This window comes from Mesoplodon mirus (genome assembly GCF_964341445.2).
Source record: "Mesoplodon mirus genome assembly, chromosome: 17".
Lineage (NCBI taxonomy): Eukaryota > Metazoa > Chordata > Mammalia > Artiodactyla > Ziphiidae > Mesoplodon > Mesoplodon mirus.
The window spans coordinates 70028892-70047185 of record NC_138993.1 but is presented as its reverse complement, the minus strand read 5'-3'; the positions used below and the strand labels follow the sequence as shown (position 1 = coordinate 70047185).

At 41.4% G+C, this 18294-nt stretch overlaps 1 protein-coding gene across 3 annotated transcripts in view; it reads right to left on the bottom strand.

Annotated features, from left to right (window-relative positions):
- TPP2 (tripeptidyl peptidase 2) overlaps window positions 1-18294 on the bottom strand; it is a 69351-nt gene that overhangs the window by 45689 nt on the left and 5368 nt on the right. For all 3 annotated transcript variants that reach the window (XM_082602177.1, XM_082602179.1, XM_082602178.1), the window contains exons 2-5: window positions 15517-15645; window positions 6056-6151; window positions 3593-3697; window positions 469-593 (exon numbers count right to left, since the gene is read on the bottom strand). In XM_082602177.1, the coding sequence (XP_082458303.1) occupies window positions 469-593; window positions 3593-3697; window positions 6056-6151; window positions 15517-15645 (455 nt within the window). The remainder of the gene's footprint in view (window positions 1-468; window positions 594-3592; window positions 3698-6055; window positions 6152-15516; window positions 15646-18294) is intronic.

The following is an 18294-nucleotide window of genomic DNA, read 5'->3' as shown; positions in this document are numbered from 1 at the left end:
CTGAGCTCTACGCTGCTGCCCGCATCACGCTGCCTCGCTTCAACTTAGCTACTAGGTCTCTGTTGGTAAATCTTTACCCAACTTTCCTCCTCTGCCCTTAAAACTTTTATAGTAGATGCTTTGCAACATCCTCGTGCACTTACTTTCCAAACTGCCCAGCTTCAATCGGGAACATTTCTACATACACCAATCATCAACCTGCTAATATTATCTGTTTAATGACTACTATCTGGTTAATGAAATAAGATTCTTTAAAAGAGATAAGGGTTATTAGCTTCCGTGTCTAAAATATTAAGAGGTTCAAAAGGCTTATCTAAAACTACCTAAAAGCCAATTTGGCCCTCAAGTAGCTTTGCCTGGAGATATTAATGTCACATAAACCAAATCTCCTGGCAGTTCTGAGGGTTTAATGTTCTTCAGAGCAGATAAAATGATTTTTAAATCAAGAACTGGAAACACACGGCTTACCCCCAGGTCTCACCATCATGCCACACCAAGCAGTCATATACAGGGCCAGGATCACTGTATTTCTTCTCAAAAGAGTTAAGCAATTCCACTTGACTCTGAAGCTCCTCCTTCATCAGTTTATTTGCCTAAATGATTAAAACAGACGTTAATATTAGCACATTTTGTGCTCTTGAAAAGTGATATTAACATACAACCAAAGACACCAAAGACACAGTGTGACCCAAGAGTAAAGTCATTTTACCCTGGAAAAATATAAGAAAATTTTCTTTTTATATCTGTGCAACTTGTAGTCCAGTTTGGTGGCAGTAACAATTAAAACATTAAACAGTAAAAAATACTTCTTTTACTCACTATCATATTCAGTCACTCCCTACAGCTGCTTTGGGAAAGACACGGTGCTACATGCTAAATGGTGCTATCATTTGGCCAAGGGTGTTGGTCACATACCTATAATTGTATAATTCATTTCCAAAAGTAATGCTAAAATTTTTATAAAATAGTTTCTCTATCGACTTTTAGATTTTTATATCAGGAACATTTCCATTTCAAATTTGTTTCTTAAGAACCCAAATAAATAACAGGAACCATGAATAGTCTTACCTCTTTTAGAATTCGCTAAGTTAAGTACATACTATGTTCATGACCAAGTACATACAAGCTGCTATTCAACCACTTTGATCTACAAAAACGGGAAATTCATATGCTTCAACCTAGGCACTTTTTTAAACTACATACTATATTAGACTGCCCTACATTCACCTGAACAGTCCTCATGAATAAAAATTTAAGTTTTACATGTTCCCAAAATCTGAAGTTGTGCTTCATTTTTATTTATCCAATATATTCAACATTTACTCCTCCTTAAGGAAAAAGACAATTATATAAACAATTCTGGCATACAATATAAAAAGGATAATTAAATTCAGATCCCTCTCCTATAAAGTTAGTTGTCTATATGTAGCACCTGAAATACTATATTTCACGTCTCCAATAGGAGGCTGAAGAACAAATCTTGATCTAATAGAAGATTATACAGCTGTTAAAAAAGGATGATGTACACAGATTAATAAAAGTTAAATGTGTACGTAGATCTATACAGGCCAGTGGTCCTTGACCCAAGCTGCATGTTAATTAAAGCTCCTGAAGAGTTTTAAAAATGCTTGCCTCCCCTGCAAGGTTTTGATTTAATTCCTCTCTAGGGCACAAGCACTGACAGTTTTTAAAGCTCCTGATGTGACTCTAATATGCAGCTAGGGCTGAGAACCACTAATACAATTGCATTTCTGATTAAGAAATGCATGCCATTAGAAGCCTAAATAGACATTTCTCCAAAGAAGACACATGGATGGCCAACAGGCATGTGAAAAGATGCTTAGTATCACTAATTATCAGAGAAATGCAAATCAAAACTACAAAGAGGTATCACCTCACACTGGTCAGAATGGCCATCATTAAAAAGTCTACAAATAATAAATGCTGGAGAGGATGTGGAGAAAAGGGAGCCCTCTTACACTGTTGGTGGGAATGTAAACTGGTGCAGCCGCTACGGAAAACAGTATGGAGATTCCTTAAAAAACTAAAAATAGAGCTACCATATGATCCAGCAATCCCACTCCAGGGCATATACCCGGAAAAGAGGAAAACTCCAATTCGAAAAGATACATGCACCCCAGAGGTCATAGCAGCACTATTTACAATAGCCAAGACAAGGAAGCAACCTAAATGTCCAACAACAGATAAATGGATAAAGAAAATGTGGTACATATATACAATAGAATATTACTCAGCCATAAAAAGGAACAAAATAATGTCATTTGCAGCAACATGGATGAACCTAGAGATTATCATACTAAGTGAAGAAATCAGAAAGAGAAAGACAAATACCATATGATATACTTACATATGGAATCTAAAAAAATGATACAAATGAACTTACTGACATAACAGAAAAGACTCACAGACACAGAAAACAAACTTATGGTTACCAAAGGCAGAAGAAGGCAGGAGGGATAAATTAGGAATTTGGGATTAACAGATACACACTATTACACATTAAATAGATAAACAAGGACCTACTGTATAGCACAGGGAACTAGATTCAATATCTTGTAATAATCTATAATGGGAAAGAATCTGAAAAAGAATATATATATACATATATGTATGTGTAACTGAATCACTTTGCTGTACACCTAAAACATTGTAAATCAACTATACTTCAATTAAAAAATTCATTAGAAGAAAAGAAATGCATGCATTAAAAGAAAAATTTAGAAGGACGAATGTCAAGTTGCTGTTACCATCCTTGGGCGGTGGCATTTCAGAGGCTTTCACTCGCTAAACTTTACATGCCTGTGTTGCCTGAAAGTTTCTGCAGCTAGCACTCATTATTTTCATACTAAACCAAGAATTATTTTCATTTTATAAACTGATTCACAAAAGTGTAACGGCAAGGATGTTGAACAACGGGAGCTCTTGTACGCTTCCTGTGGAATTGGTACGATCACTTTATAACCCATCAAAAGACAGGCACAAGAATTTTCAAAACAGGATTTTTCATAATAGCCAAAAACTGAAAACAAAGCAAGTATCAATCTGCAGAATGGATACATAAATCGTGGCCCATCAATTATATAGCAAGGAAAGTAAACTACTGCAACACCCCACACATGGAGGAATCTCACAAAAAACATCAAACGAAAGCAGCTACGCATAGAAGAACACACACTGTATGATTCCATTTTACAAAATTCAAAACAGGTTAAAGTCGTTCGATAAGTGTCGGAAATCAGGATGGTGGCTGCTTTGGGGAGGAAGCTGCAGTGAGTAGGAAGAGGCAAGAGAGGGGCTGGGGTGCTGCATATGTGGGGTGCCCACTTTGTGACAATTCATGACAATACACTTAGGAGTTATGCACTTTTACGTGTGCGTATTCTATGTTTGTTAAGAACTTTTTTAAACAACTGATAGACACATTTGTAAACTGACTTGAGGAAAAATAAGCAAAGAAAAATTAGTAAAAGTAAACAACTTAAAACTTGTGAAAAAGAGTCTATTAATTCTCTAAGAACTCTTAATTCTCTGAGAACATGGTAACGTTTAAATAAAAGCGACTAGCACCAACTTGGGAAAGGCAATTGTTGGCAACGTCGAATTCTTCCTGCTTTCGACAGGCTTCTGCAAGGGCGACTCTGTGAACAGGGTCCCAGATTTTCTCCTTCCGTTCTTTCTGCAAAGACAGAAAAATGACCTTCCAATGAGGTTGACAAATATTCAGGTAAACCTAGATAGTCATTTACAGTTGTTATGAGCTGGGATGCTATACAATTCTCCTATAAAGGTTAAAAAGTCATTTATAATCAAGCTGATAAAGCAATGGATCAGTTATAAAAAACTGATTAGCTAACTCACCACATATAGGTTTTAAGAGAACAAGTTTACCAAGGCACAACCAAATGTATTTTTACACATCATATGTTCCAATTTAAATCCTTCCCTTCTCCAAGAATAACTAATACCATGTCAGGTAACTGACTGAAATCCCAGTCATTTGAAGAAAAAGTTTATTTTGAACCCTTACAGAATTGGGAAATGCCTTCAGCCAAGAGCAAGAAGAAGAGAGGAGTAAGAGTGCCTGCAGTTGCATTTTGATGGACCTGCCGGCTTCCTCAATCTCCTTCCTCTCTAGCCTGTTTTTTTTCCCCACCCTCGACTTGATAGGGTTCTTTGCTACTGAAATTGGTCTTACTTTCATCTCTAGTGCCTCCCAATGGAAGTCTGCTAGTTAAAGAAATCCTTTCCAGTAAAATAATCAACTCCACTGAGCTAAGGGAGGGGATCCGCTTTAATTTAACCACTTTATTTGTATGATAATTTGTACCTTAACACGGTTGATTAAATTTAATATAGTGCACAAAAATACTATGCATTTCAGCCTGGAATTTTAAAACAAAACAGTATCCAATAAAAGTTGAGTTAAGTGCATTTTTTTTTTTCCAGAATGATTGGAATCTGACAAATGAGTAAAGGTTATATATGTAAGGTACTGAGTAACTTCCTATTGTTCACTGACCCCTGGAGAAGCAAATCACAATACTAGATTAGATAAAAGGGCCCACAGGTCTTACCCGTGAGGCCCCTTTGCAAGGATCACATCTTGTTTTATAGTTGAAACCTGTATGGGCTACTAGTGTCAGCAGTCCTCTAAAGCAGCACTGTCAAATATGGCAGCCACTAGCCACATGTTGCTATTAAAACTTAAATTTTAAAATATTACATAAAATTAAAATTTCATTTCCTTAATCATACTAGCCACATTTCAAGTTCTCAGTAGCTACCTGTGGCTCATGGCCACCATGATGGACGGATAATGAACATTTCAAACCTTTCCTAAAGCAGGCTCCTTCTCTTTCAATTCACAGTTCTTATCTCTCTAATGACAGACTGTGTTTCCTATCCTTCAGCTGCTTTAGGTCAGAGTAATTCTTTCCCTAATACTGAATGATGACTGGGATCAAGAAAGCTGGGTAAAAACTAAGAAAATGGGAAAAATTACCACAGAAACAATAGGAACGGGAATAAATAAGGCAATCCACTTTAAATCGACTGTCTTTAACTTCTCTGAAGTTAAAAAAAAGTCCTTCAAAAATCCAACGGGGGGGCTTCCCTGGTGGCACAGTGGTTGAGAGTCAGCCTGCCGATGCTGGGGACACGGGTTCGTGCCCCGGTCCGGGAAGATCCCACATGCTGCGGAGCGGCTGGGCCCGTGAGCCATGGCCGCTGAGCCTGCGTGTCCGGAGCCTGTGCTCCGCAACGGGAGAGGCCACAACAGTGAGAGGTCCGTGTACCGCAAAAAAAAAAAAAAATCCAACGGGGGGCTTCCCTGGTGGCGCAGTGGTTGGGAGTCCGCCTGCCGATTCAGGGGGCGCGGGTTCGTGCCCCGGTCCGGGGGGATCCCCTGTGCCACGAAGCGGCTGGGCCCGTGAGCCGTGGCCGCTGGGCCTGCGCGTCCGGAGCCTGTGCTCCGCGATGGGAGAGGCCACGGCGGTGAGAGGCCCGCGTTCCGCAAAAAAAAAAAATCCAATGGGGCTTCCCTGGTGGCACAGGGGTTGAGAGTCCACCTGCCGATGCAGGGGACACAGGTTCGTGCCCCGGTCCGGGAAGATCCCACATGTCGCGGAGCGGCTGGGCGCATGAGCCATGACCACTGAGCCTGCACGTCCGGAGCCTGTGCTCCGCAACAGGAGAGGCCACAACAGTGAGAGGCCCGCGTACCGCAAAAACAAAACAAAACAAAACAAAAATCCAATGAAAGCATATCCCATCTCCCAGAAAAACACAAATACACAAAATTTGAATATAATTTCAAGGTACTCACAGATTCCCTAAACTTATCCATGTATCCAAGATTAAGAACCATGAATGGGAGACATGCAATTGAACAGAATCTTGCTTTAAGCAGTCACCATTTGAAAGCCTCCCAGACCCCCCAAACAATTAAGTTAGTGAGATTTTAGGAAATGTTTTTCTTCAGTATGAATAAAATTTGAGGAAGAAAAGAAGTCACTGATACTAGATTGCACGTTACCTGTATTCTTTCCTTGAGAGCCTTTGGATAGAAATCATAGCCGTTTTTTATGCCAATGTGGTATCTGCCTGAGGGATTTGTCCAGCTCGCAGGAATCTATAAAAAATAAAAAGTAAATTTCTCACTCACTAAATGCTTCCCAGTTCTAATAATATAGCACTGGGGAAAAAGGTATGAATGGCTCAACTTGGATGAGCAGGCTCACATGTTACAGCAACGTTTTTAATATTCTAAGTTGCCACTTAATATCTCTCTGGCTCTTTTTTTTTCATCAGTGAGATGGTTTAAGGAGAATATCTTTCATTTACACAATGCTTTATAAAGTGCTTTCAACATCACATGAAACCACTAAGACATTCAATTCCCGAGCATCAAGGACACCTCACCCCGCCCTTCACCACTCCATTGCCCATCAACCAGGGGGGAGGGAAGCAACTTACAGAACACCTCCACCCTTAGATTTCCCATTAAGAAAAAGAACTTCACTCTCTCCTCTACAACACTATAGGGATATGCCCAGATACTAAAAAAAAGAGCTCTTTGAGTTCTTAAGAAAAAAGTTCTATAAAATCATGTTAATTACACATAACATCTTACAATAGTTTTTCCCACTATCTCAAAGTATTTAAAACTAACACTTCCAGCTTTTAATTAACAGAATGATGTAAAGAGTATGCCCAGTTTACAAACGGAGAAAGCAAAGAAGCAAAAAGAAATTAAACTGCTGGCCCAAACAACAGAAAGGTTGAAAAGAAAACTGGAATCTAGTTCTATCACAGAGACAAAAACTTGGTGTAAGGGATATGGAATTTAAGGTCAGATAAACCTGGCAGAGTGCGCAAACTCTGCCACTAACCAGGTGGGACCTACAGGCTTCTGCTTCCTCATGTGCAAAGGGAAGAAAATAATCTTTACCTCCCAATTTGCAATGAATAATAAGATGCACGAACATCAACCAACTGGAAATGTCAATCAAGACAATGGGGATCCTTCATACTCTTTGTCATCACAGGACCCATGATCACTAAAAACAGCTTTTAAATGCGTACAGATTATGAAGTTGAACCATCAACCACTCAGGGCTGGTGGACTGACTAGTGATTCTTACTCGTGCAGGATCTTTAACAGACTCATCCCCAAGTCCCTCTTCGTCAAATTATTCCCCAGGTAGGAAGCCTTTGAAGGAAATTTTCTCACAACTAAATAGAGGAAGACAATCATTCACAGAACTTCAAAGATCTACTGACTTTAAAAAGCATGCATATCAGGGCTTCCCTGGTGGCGCAGTGGTTGAGAGTCCGCCTGCCGATGCAGGGGACACGGGTTCGTGCCCCGGTCCGGGAGGAGCCCACATGCCGCAGAGCAGCTGGGCCCGTGAGCCATGGCCGCTGAGCCTGTGCATCCAGAGCCTGTGCTCCGCAACGGGAGAGGCCACAACAGTGAGAGGCCCACATACCACAAAAGAAAAAAAAAAAAACAAGCATGCATATCAGTAATCTTTTCTGAATCAACTGGATGTCTGGAGTGTGTGAAATTTCAAATATGTTGGCACACAAACTAGTGCTTTTCATTCAAAGCTTATCAGCCTTCTTTAGAAAATAGAGATTCTTAACTCTAACATTCCTGCAACAGCCCGTGACATAACAACAACAATAAATAAAGCGCTGCAACAACAAAAAGGTAAGTAGTCACTAGCTGGCAAATCCAAAGACTATTTCATCACAGGTGTCTCACGACACAGGTGGCTTTGTAACCCTACGCTAGCGACAACTTCTTTGCGCAAAGAGATTACAAAAAGCTGTGAAATGCCAAAGGATTAAATGGAATAACTAATGAAAATGACTGCAAAATAATCAGGTGTTAAGACAATCACAATTACTTAAAATACGTATATAACACAATAAAAATAATCCAATAGACATAATTTATATTTAATTAAAATGAGACCAAATTCTGCAGGGTCCATGAACCAGATATTTCTCAAATCACTACTATATATTTTCCTCAAAGTAAAGGCAGACTAGTTACTTACAAAAAATGAGCTAAAAAAAAAATCAGAAAATAGAAATTATGTATAATCATGGCTCTGCCAGCTAACCTTAACCAAGTTAGAGTGAAGCTAACTTTACTCTGAGGCAATTATGGAGTATGTCATTTTACATATTTGAGTATTTCATAATATGAAGTTACTTTCGGTCTCTTTTAAGAATCAAAGTGCTTATTTTGACCATTTTAAGCTGCTCTCTTTAAAAAAGAGTTTTAATTACGTGGTAACCACAACGTGGTAAGACCGATTTTCAAACGAGAAACAGAATCTCTTTAATTTCTCATTACACCTCATTTCCCTGACTCTTTTTTAAAGAGAGGATGCTTAACGAATTCAGGGTTCTCTTCACAACACAAGTGTCACCATGAGTTGTTAACGTTCCATGCAGGAAAATCTGAGTTTCTGCCTCAGAACTGTACTTCAGACTTGTCAGCCTCATGGTCCTGCCAGGACACATGGACCCTCTTTCCTTCAGCTATCACTGCATCTAACTACAGTGCTAAACCTGGCCAAGGCATTCACGGTCTCTGGACTAACCGCTTTTTTACCATGTAAGGCTACATACTGATGATTTTAAAAACTGACTTCAAGTTAAATGTGGTCAAGTTTTAGAAAGCACTGTGCTCCCTTCCAAATGCTACTAAAATTAGAGTAAGGAAAAGGAAAAAACCCCAAAACCCAAAGGACAAAGAATGGGCAATGAGGCTTTAGAAGCCAAAAGTCACCACATTTTGAAAGTTGCAAAGTAAAAAGAAGGCACTGAAAATTAGTGGGGCAACTATGGTATTTTAATACATGGTGTTGGGACAAGTGGGTCTTCAGATGGAAAAAAGGATACAGGACTCCTATTTCAAACTAAGCACTAAATCAATTCCAGGTGACTTCTAAGAACAAATATGAAAAGTAGAACAATGAAAGTTTTCAGAAAATAAATATGGGAGAATTTCATGATTTGGGGACAGGAAGGATTTTTTTTTTTTTTTTTTTTTTGCTATCAAATACGATTTTAAAAAACTCAAAGCAGTCCATCATATTTACTCAGACATTTTGCTTCTTTTGCTAGTCCTTCATTTCTGCTGCTCCATGTTTTCTTCCTGTCTGAAAAGCCTCTTTTTACTATTTTTTAAAAGTGTATCTGCTGGCTATAAATACTCTTAGATTTACCTTATCTGGGAATGTCTTTATTTCACCTTTTCCCTGAACATATTTTCACTGGATATAGAATTTGCAATCGACAGATCTTTTCTCTCTGCACTGGAAAAATGCTGTACCACATCCTTCTGGCCCCCAGGGTTTCTGATGAGAAAGATGAAGTCATTTGAGTATCTTTGCCATCTATACAATGGGTCCCTTCTCTCTGGCAATTTTCAAGATTTTTTTTCTTTGTCTTTAATTTTTGGCAATCTGATTAGAATGTTTCTGGGCATGAATTTCTTTTGGTTTATCTTACCTGGGGTTCACTCAGCTTCTAGAATTGGTAGGTTTATATCTTTGCCACACTTGGGAGATTCTCTGCCACTATTTTTTCAAATATCTTTTTTTTCCAGCAGCACACTCCTTTTCCTCTTTCTTGGGGTCTGATGATGCAAATATGTGCCCATTTGTTATTGAGCTACAAGCTCCCAAAGCTAAGTTAGTTATTTTTCAGTGTTTTTCTCTTCATTATTCAGAATGGATATTCTCCACTGGTTGATCTTAGAGTCCACTGACCCAGACTCCTCCGTCATCTCCATTCTGCTACTACATCCACCCAGTGATGCTTTCTTAAAATTTCAGTCATTGTAAATTTCAGTTCTAACATATCCATGTGAGTGTTTTTACAGTTTCTACATCTTTGCTGAGTGTATTAGTTATTGCTGTGTTATAAATACGACAAACTTTGTGACTTAAGGAACACACTATTTACAATCTTACACATTCCATCAATCAGCAGCTGGCACAGCTTAGCTGGATCCTCGACTTGGCTTCAGCCGAGGTGCTGGCCAGGGCCCTACTCTCATCTGGCACTGGTGATGGGTTTGACGGAGTTCACTTCCCTCTGTCTGTGAGGCTGAGGGCCACTGATTCTCACTGGTTGTCAGCTGGAGAAGGGACTTCTTAAGACACAAAAAGCCCCAAACAAAAAGGCAAAAGACTGATATCCAACTACACCAAATTTAAGAACTCCTACTCATCAGAAGACATCATCTGGAAAGTGAAAATACGAGTACAGAGTGGGAGAAGACACCCGAAACACACGTAACCCAAGGACAGGTAATCCCACGAATCCTAACAACTCAGTATTAAAAACAAAGGGCAAATGAACTCGAAGAGGCACTTCACAAAAGAGGAAATCCAAAAGTTTAAGCAACAGATGAAAAGGTGCTCCATCTCATTAGTAATCAGAGGAATGCAAGTTAAAACCACAGCGTGATACAGCTGGATTCCCAGCCTATAAGCAAAATTTTAAACGCCTAAAAACACCGGGTGTTAGCAGTGCAACTATTAAAACTCCTATATACAGCTGGTGGGGGTGTATCTTAGTACAAACACTTGGAAACCTGTCCGGCATCACCTAGTAAAGGTGTATCTCTATGACTCAGCAAGTCCACTCCTAGAGGTACACATCCTAGAGCTATCTGTACATGCGTGCACAGGATTTGTTTGCAAGAATGTTCCCTAAAGAACTGTTAGTGACAGCTCCAAACTGGAAACAACTCAACTGTTGCCCAGCAGAATGGACAGAATGTGGTACATTCAAACTATGCCACAGGCACAGCAATGAAACTCAACACATCGTCGCTCCATGCAAATCATGGCTGAATCTCATGAATCCTGCAAACACCCAGGAAAAGAAGACATGAAATGACACACAAATGAGGCCATTCATATAAAGGTCACAGTAGGCAAAACTAACAAATATATTCCGTGTATCCACATAGAGGTGATAAAACTGTAAAGGAAAGCAAAGAAGAGATTACCACAAAAGTCAAAATGCATTGTGATCTGGAGAACACAGAAAGCTTCTGAGGCCTGGCAACGCTCTCGGTCTTATCTGGGTGGATACAATGGCGTCCGTTTAAATTACTCATTAAACTGAACATGTGTGTTTCGTGCACTTTTCTTCTTGCCTGTACAATTTACCATGAAAGGTGTTACCCTTCTATTCACTCTCTTGCTTCAACCTGCTCCTACGAGTACCGCTGGCCGTAAGTAATGGGCTGCCAGTTTCTCAAGACAGCTTAGAACAGCATCCTTAGAGAATGAGACGGCAGGAATCTTCAAAGCACCTCAGTGTCGTTGATCTAAAACTGGCAGAAGAATTAGACGTTAACCGTCAGCAGTTTACGCGCTATTTGGAAGAAGAAGTGGAATACAGGTATTTAACTCACTTTGAAGCACGGTTAAATCAAAGAAACTTGAAGACTTGACTGCGTTGCCTTCTGAAAACTGTGCACTAAGGAGTTCTGAGAGACCCCACTAGCTAGAATCCCAGTGACTGACAACATTACTCTTTTTAATGACTATGGCAAAATATCTGAACACCTGCACATGCTTGAAAAAACATTAACTGAGCATGTGTGTAGCTACGGTCTGTGTATGGCTGGAGAAGGGAACTGTAACCAAGAAGACGGGTGGAAAGTTGGTATGAGGACCAATTAGTCCCCCGCTGCCTACCCCACATCCTGCAGGAAGCTGATGAGAGACAGTGGGATGTGAACCCTCTAGAGAGGTCTACGGAGCAGAGGGGACAGATGAGGCACAGTGAAGAGTCCCCCCGGGGGCCTGTCGAGGCTCAGGTCCCCAGGTGCTGGCGGCCAGGCTTCTCTCTCCTCTGCCCCCAAACTCCAGGCCAAACAGGCGAAGGTCCTCTTTGAGGTAACTGGGCATCTCAATGGAAAAAATATACCATAGACGGAGATCCTGGGGCCTCCCATGATAGTATCGTGACCCTCCAGTGAGACCCACACCACAGACTCTCCACAAGCAGAGAACTTCCAATCACCTTTCATGTGCTGCTAAATCAGAGACAGCTGCGGTGAGGGGACACCCGAGGAAAAGTGCTCAGGTCAAAAGCAAAGCACACGGAAGAAAAGGCCGGGGAAGGAGGAGGAGGGTCGGGAGGACGTGAAGGAAAAGGAGAGCAAGATCAGGAGGAAGAGGGAGGACGGGAGGAAGCAGAAGGTGAGGAAGAAGAAGAGGGACGGAAGTCACGAGACAAAACTTTTCAAGACAATGATATTCTCACAGATAAAACGCTGTATACGTGATACAAAAATGTGCTCTGAGGGAACATGAACAGACTCCTGCAATTAAAACCTGGCAAAATTCAGTACATGAGTTAGAAGAAAATGTTGAGAACATCTTGGAACTCTCTCAGGAAGGAAAAAAAAATCAAACAAAAGCAATGAAGAAAAGGTAGAAAACTTAAGAAAACTGGAGGATCAACTAAAGAGGTCAGTGTCCACTTAACAGGAGTCCCAGATAAAAGAACAGCAAAAAAGTGGGAGGAAGTAACCCAAGAGACAATGCAAGAAAATTTCTCAGAAAGGAAGGACAAGAGAGTTAAACCCTCTTCTTCCACTTTTAATTCTACAGATAAAGTCTAAAACTAGGGGGTAAAAATTAAGAATAAAAAGTATTTTAGCTTGTCATTTAAAACTCTGAAGATAGGGCTTCCCTGGTGGTGCAGTGGTTGGGAGTCTGCCTGCCAATGTAGGGGACATGGGTTCGTGCCCTGGTCCGGGAAGATCCCACATGTCGCAGAGCGGCTAGGCCAGCGAGCCATGGCCGCTGAGCCTGCGCATCCGGAGCCTGTGCTCCACAACGGGAGAGGCCACAACAGTGAGAGGCCCACGTACCGCAAAAAAACAAACAAACAAACAAAAAAACTCTGAAGATAATATATCAAACCTTAACCCAGGTTGAGCAGGAATTGATGGTGATCCATGGAAAGGGGACTGAACTTTTCTTTAGAAGCCTTGTAGAAGGTTCTTTAAACTCTGTAGACATATTGGATACAATTAAAAATTAAATTTAAAAAACTCACTATACTGATAGGCTGAGAACAGTTAATAGCACAGCTAAAGAAATATATCACCAAGTTGAGAAAGGATGTAAATACCAATCTATCAATTTTCTGATCTTACTTCACAGCCATGTATACAATACACTAATTCTACCTTTAAGCACTAGCAACATTACAAGTGTGGATGGTTTATCTAGAGCATGGGCTACAACTATTCAAAAATAGATTGAGGATACTATTGATACTTTATATGATTCTGAATCTGCCTGACTTACTAGGAATGCTCTCTAGTTTCCTAGAGTACTGTAACTCACAGGAATCCCATGTTTCTCTTTGAAACATACTCTAAATAACAAGGTTGACTTGGGAAAGACAGGCATAACTAGAGCAATTCAGATGTGCAGAAAGTCATTTCCCTGCAGTATTTCTTTTTAAAGCACATGGTGCCTTTGTCAGCTTGGGCTGCCATAAGAAAATACCATAGACTGGGTGGTTTAATAACAGACATTTGTTTTCTCACAGTTCTGAAGGAGCACGAGATCAGGGTGCTAGCATGGCTGATTCCGGTGAGACGCCCTTCCTGGCCTGAAGGCATGGCTTTCTCATGGTGTCCTCACAGAGCAGAGAGAAAGCAAGCTCTCCCTTGGAAGGGCACTTATCAAGGTGCTAATCCCATCATGAGGGCCCCTCCCTCATGACCTCATCTAACTAACACTAATCACCTCCCAAAGGTCCCACCTCCTACTACCATCACATTGGGTGTTAGGGCTTCAACATACGAATTCAGGGGTCACACATGCGGTCCACAACACGCGGGAAAAGAAGCAAAACTGGGATATGAATGCCTGCCATCTGCCTGTGACAGGCAGTGGAACTGTGAACATAAGGAGATATTACTCCTGTGATTATGTTATGGGAAGTAATATGGCAAAGGTGAAGGGCTTTTTCAGATGCAATTAAGGTCCCTAATCAGGTGACTGAGTTCATCAAAAGGAGAGTGCCCTGGTGGGCCTGACCTAATCAGGCACGCTCTTTAAAAGAGAGGCTGGGGCCACCCCCGAGGTCGCAGAGATTCTCCTGCTGGCCTTGAAGAAACATGCTGTCATGAATGAATTCTCCCAACAACAAGGTGAACCTGGAAGACGATCCTGAGCCTCAGTTGAGACCACAGTCCCAACCAACACCTGACTGAGGTCTTGTGGAAGCCTGAGCAGAGAACCACAAAAAGTTGTGCCCAGACTCGACCCACAGAAACTGTGAGATAATAAATGTAGGAACGTATGTGGTAAGCTGCCGTTTGTGTTAATTTGTTGTGCAGCACAGAAAACGAATACACTGCCGTGACGATCTTACCTGAGAGACAAGGTCTAAACATGATTCAGATAGATGGTAAAAGATGGGAAGTTAAATATAGCTCTTTAGATATCTAAATAACCACAAATTTACCTTCCAAACTAATTCTGCTTATTGTTTGAAAAGATAAGAGTACAGAAACACCATCAAATTCTTGCCACCTAACAAACCCATTAGCTAATATTTCATGAACTGCTTTATGTTTCCTAATAATTTTTCATGTTAGCTTACCCCAGCCTTTCTACCAAGTACATGGAATAAGATAAGGTCAGATATTTAAGTCCACAAATATTAAAGCCTAAATATTTCAAGTTCAAGTTCCCAGAAGGGAAAAGCGGAAGGCAAAACTACATTCTCATCACTTTTCCCACCTTTCCGCTTAAATCTTAAAATTTTTAGAATTCAGCAGCCATACTGGAAAAAAAAAAAAATCCTAATTCCAAGCCCACTATCAAACAACAAAAACAATAACATCCACTAAGATGGACCCTAAGGGTCCACACCATCTGGTACCCATGCCCTTGTAAAATCCTCTCTATGTAAGCGTGTGCTGGATCTGCTGACTCACTTTGAATGAAAAGAACATGGCAGAGGTAACAGGCATCACTTCCAACATCATTTTATAAAGGGACCAGAGCCTCCACCTGGGCTCTCTCTGACTGCTCGCCCTGGGGAAGGCAGCTGAATGCTGTGAAGCAGCCGCATGGAGAGGCCCATGTGCTGAGGAACCAAGCCCGCCAATAACCACAAATTCCCCTTCCCCAGCCACATCGAGCCTTCAGATGAAATCACAGCCCTGGCCGACAGTTAGCAAGCTCAGGAGAGATCTTGAACAGAGGCACCCAGCTAAGTCACACCCAGATTCCCGACTCACAGAAACTGTAAAATAACAAATGTTTGTTGTTTTAAAGCATGAAGTTTTGAGGTGATCTGTTACACGGCAATAGGTAACTAATACCATACCATGAAATGTAAGGTATAAACGTAAAATGCTTTGAGGTGATAGTACAAAAAAAAAAGAAAAAAATTCAATAAAAAGATAAAAGCTCCAACCTTAAGCACTCTTCCTGAAAGACCAATAATTTCCCCATCTTTTGGCTCCACCACTGTAGCAGTGTTCACATCACCACTTCCTGTTGTGTCAATGATATCAATGATTTTCGGTCTTCCATCAGTTGTAACCTGAAAATTAAGAGACAATTAAAATATGAATTATAGATTTTAGTTTTTATCCTTAAAGCAATGCCAGCTCCCGTATGTGTGTGTGTGCATGCACATGTACCCACACCTAAAATATCCTATAAAATCTGCATTCATTTTAAAAGGAGAACTGAAGTTTTAAGCCAAAAGCCTGACAGATACTAATGAGAAGATTTAGTTACAGAAAACAGCACAGAACCCTTCAAGTGGTTTCATGCGTTCAGGTAGATACTTCTCGGGCACTTACCACAGGCCACACTTCGTTAGGTGTCGGGAGTACAGCAATGATCAGTACACAAAATTCCTGACCTCACATACTCTGTGTTACATGGACTCAATAAACAAGTCAAATATATAACATGTCAGATGGTAATCTATGAGGAAAATCAAGCAGGGAAAGGAAACAGGTGGTATGGGGCTTTCAATACTAATTAGTCTGGTCAAGAAAGGTATCACTGAGAAGGTTAACATCTGAGAAAAGGTCTGAAGAAGGTGAGTTTTTGGTTGGACAAAACTTTAAGGGGAAAATGTTTAATAACATTTCATTACCGGAGGCCACACTAACACTCAAACTTATTAAATCAAGTTCAAACTTAGCATTCAAACTTGTCTCTCCCCAGGCCTTGCCATCTCAGGAAGCCAACACACACCCAGTTGCTCAAGCCAGAAACTTAGAGCGTCCTCAGATTCTTTGGTTTACTCCTCACAGCAAATCTCTCAGGAAGTCCTCTTCCTTCTACCTCGAAAGTACAGCTCAGACCCACCTTCCCTTGACTTTTCACTACTGGTGTCCTGAACCTCTCCACCACCAGCACTTCCCGCTCATACGCGATGCTGGCTCCCAGGAGGCCCTCCACAAGCAACAGTAAAGCGAGTCGGGTTGTGCCAGTCCTCCACTGAACACCCTCAGCGGGCTCACCGAGATCGGGACCAGACCCTGCCCAGGGTGCCAGTCACTCCCGCCTCTAACCACTTGGTCTCCTTTCAACTCCTTGGACGCGGCCACCTTCCTCCTGCCTCACGACTTTCTGCGCCAGGTCCTTCTGCTGGGAACTCTGTTTCTTCAGTTGCTCCACAGGTATCCCAGTTTCACCTTTCCATTTTCTAGTAAAATACCACCCCCTTCAGAAAGGCCTCCCTGATGATCTCATTTAAGTGCTTGTCAGCCTAAGCCTGATTACTCTTTCTCACTGTACCTTGTTTCCTTCACAGAACTTAACTCAATTCGTAATTAGTTTGTGACTCTTCACCTGTTTGCACTATCGTAAGATAAGCTCCATAAGGGCAACGGCTATGTCCATTTTATTCACCAAACTACCCCAAACCTAGCAGTGCCTGTTAGGTACTCAAGGCATATGGGATTGTTGGATGGCCTGACATGAATTACTTAGCATTAAGATTGATTTTCCTCAGCTGTGGTTTCTTGGCCAGCCCCAGACTTTCAACTGGGCCATGCTGACTGCTACAGCTAACAGTAATACTGAATGAATATCCTCATTGCCTTTGTGGGAAAAACTATTTTGGGGCTCTTTCTGAGCTAGCTTTGCAAAGGGAATTTGCAGCATTCAAGATATACATGCTGAGTTACCAGCAGCAATCAGGTGTGGAGACACAAAAAAGACAGAAAAATGAAGACCCCCCCCCACCCTCAAGAGAGAAACAGGAATGTAAAAAAATGCCTACAGTGTGACCAGAGTACAGCCTTCAGATTCCTTTTCCACCCGGAGGATTCACCCTCTTTAAGACGAAGTGTAGGGTCCATCACCGGGAGTCTCTCTGGTCTCACGCCCTCCCCCCCAGCACCAAGTGCAGTGTCCTCAGAGCTCTGCAGTTAGGGTGCACCCGGGAGGAGGCGGGGGAGTTCACTATGTGGAGGAAACAGACACATGTGGTTTTCTTCGACAAGGCAAAACTAGGGGGTGGCTGGTGGGTCCCGGATCTCACTCCAATCATCGACCAACTGGGGGCTGACAGCTCTGTCAGGGGCCGCACAGCTGTTATTTTTATGTATGGTAATTCATCAGCTGGATGTTTATTTCTGGGGGGGGCTGTCTACACTAGTAACGAGTATTCTAACATACTGAGAAGGCTCAAAATCATAATTAAACAAAAATCACTGCAGAAATCATACCAAACCCTGATAAAATTATGATAAAGCTTAAATCAGGGGCTTCCCTGGAGGCACGTGGTTAAGAATCCGCCTGCTAATGCAGGGGACACGGGTCCGAGCCCTGGTCCGGGAAGATCCCCCATGCCGCAGAGCAACTAAGCCCATGCGCCACAACTACCGAGCCCGTGAGCCACAACTACCGAGCCCACGTGCCACAACTACTGAAGCCCGTGCACCTAGAGCCCACGCTCTGCAATGAAGAGCAGCCCGCACTCACCACTAGAGAAAGCCCACGCACAGCAACGAAGACCCAACACAGCCAAAAATAAATAAATATATAAATAAATTTATTTAAAAAAACAAATCAGACACTGATCTTGAAGGGACTGGCTAGTATCTTTAAGAATAAAATAAAGTGAAAATAAAGGAATAAAGAAAAATGTAAGAAAATCTAACAAAAATAGAAGCCACCAAGAGGAAGTTAATACTCTTCTATAAAGTTAAAACTAACCAGATCATGT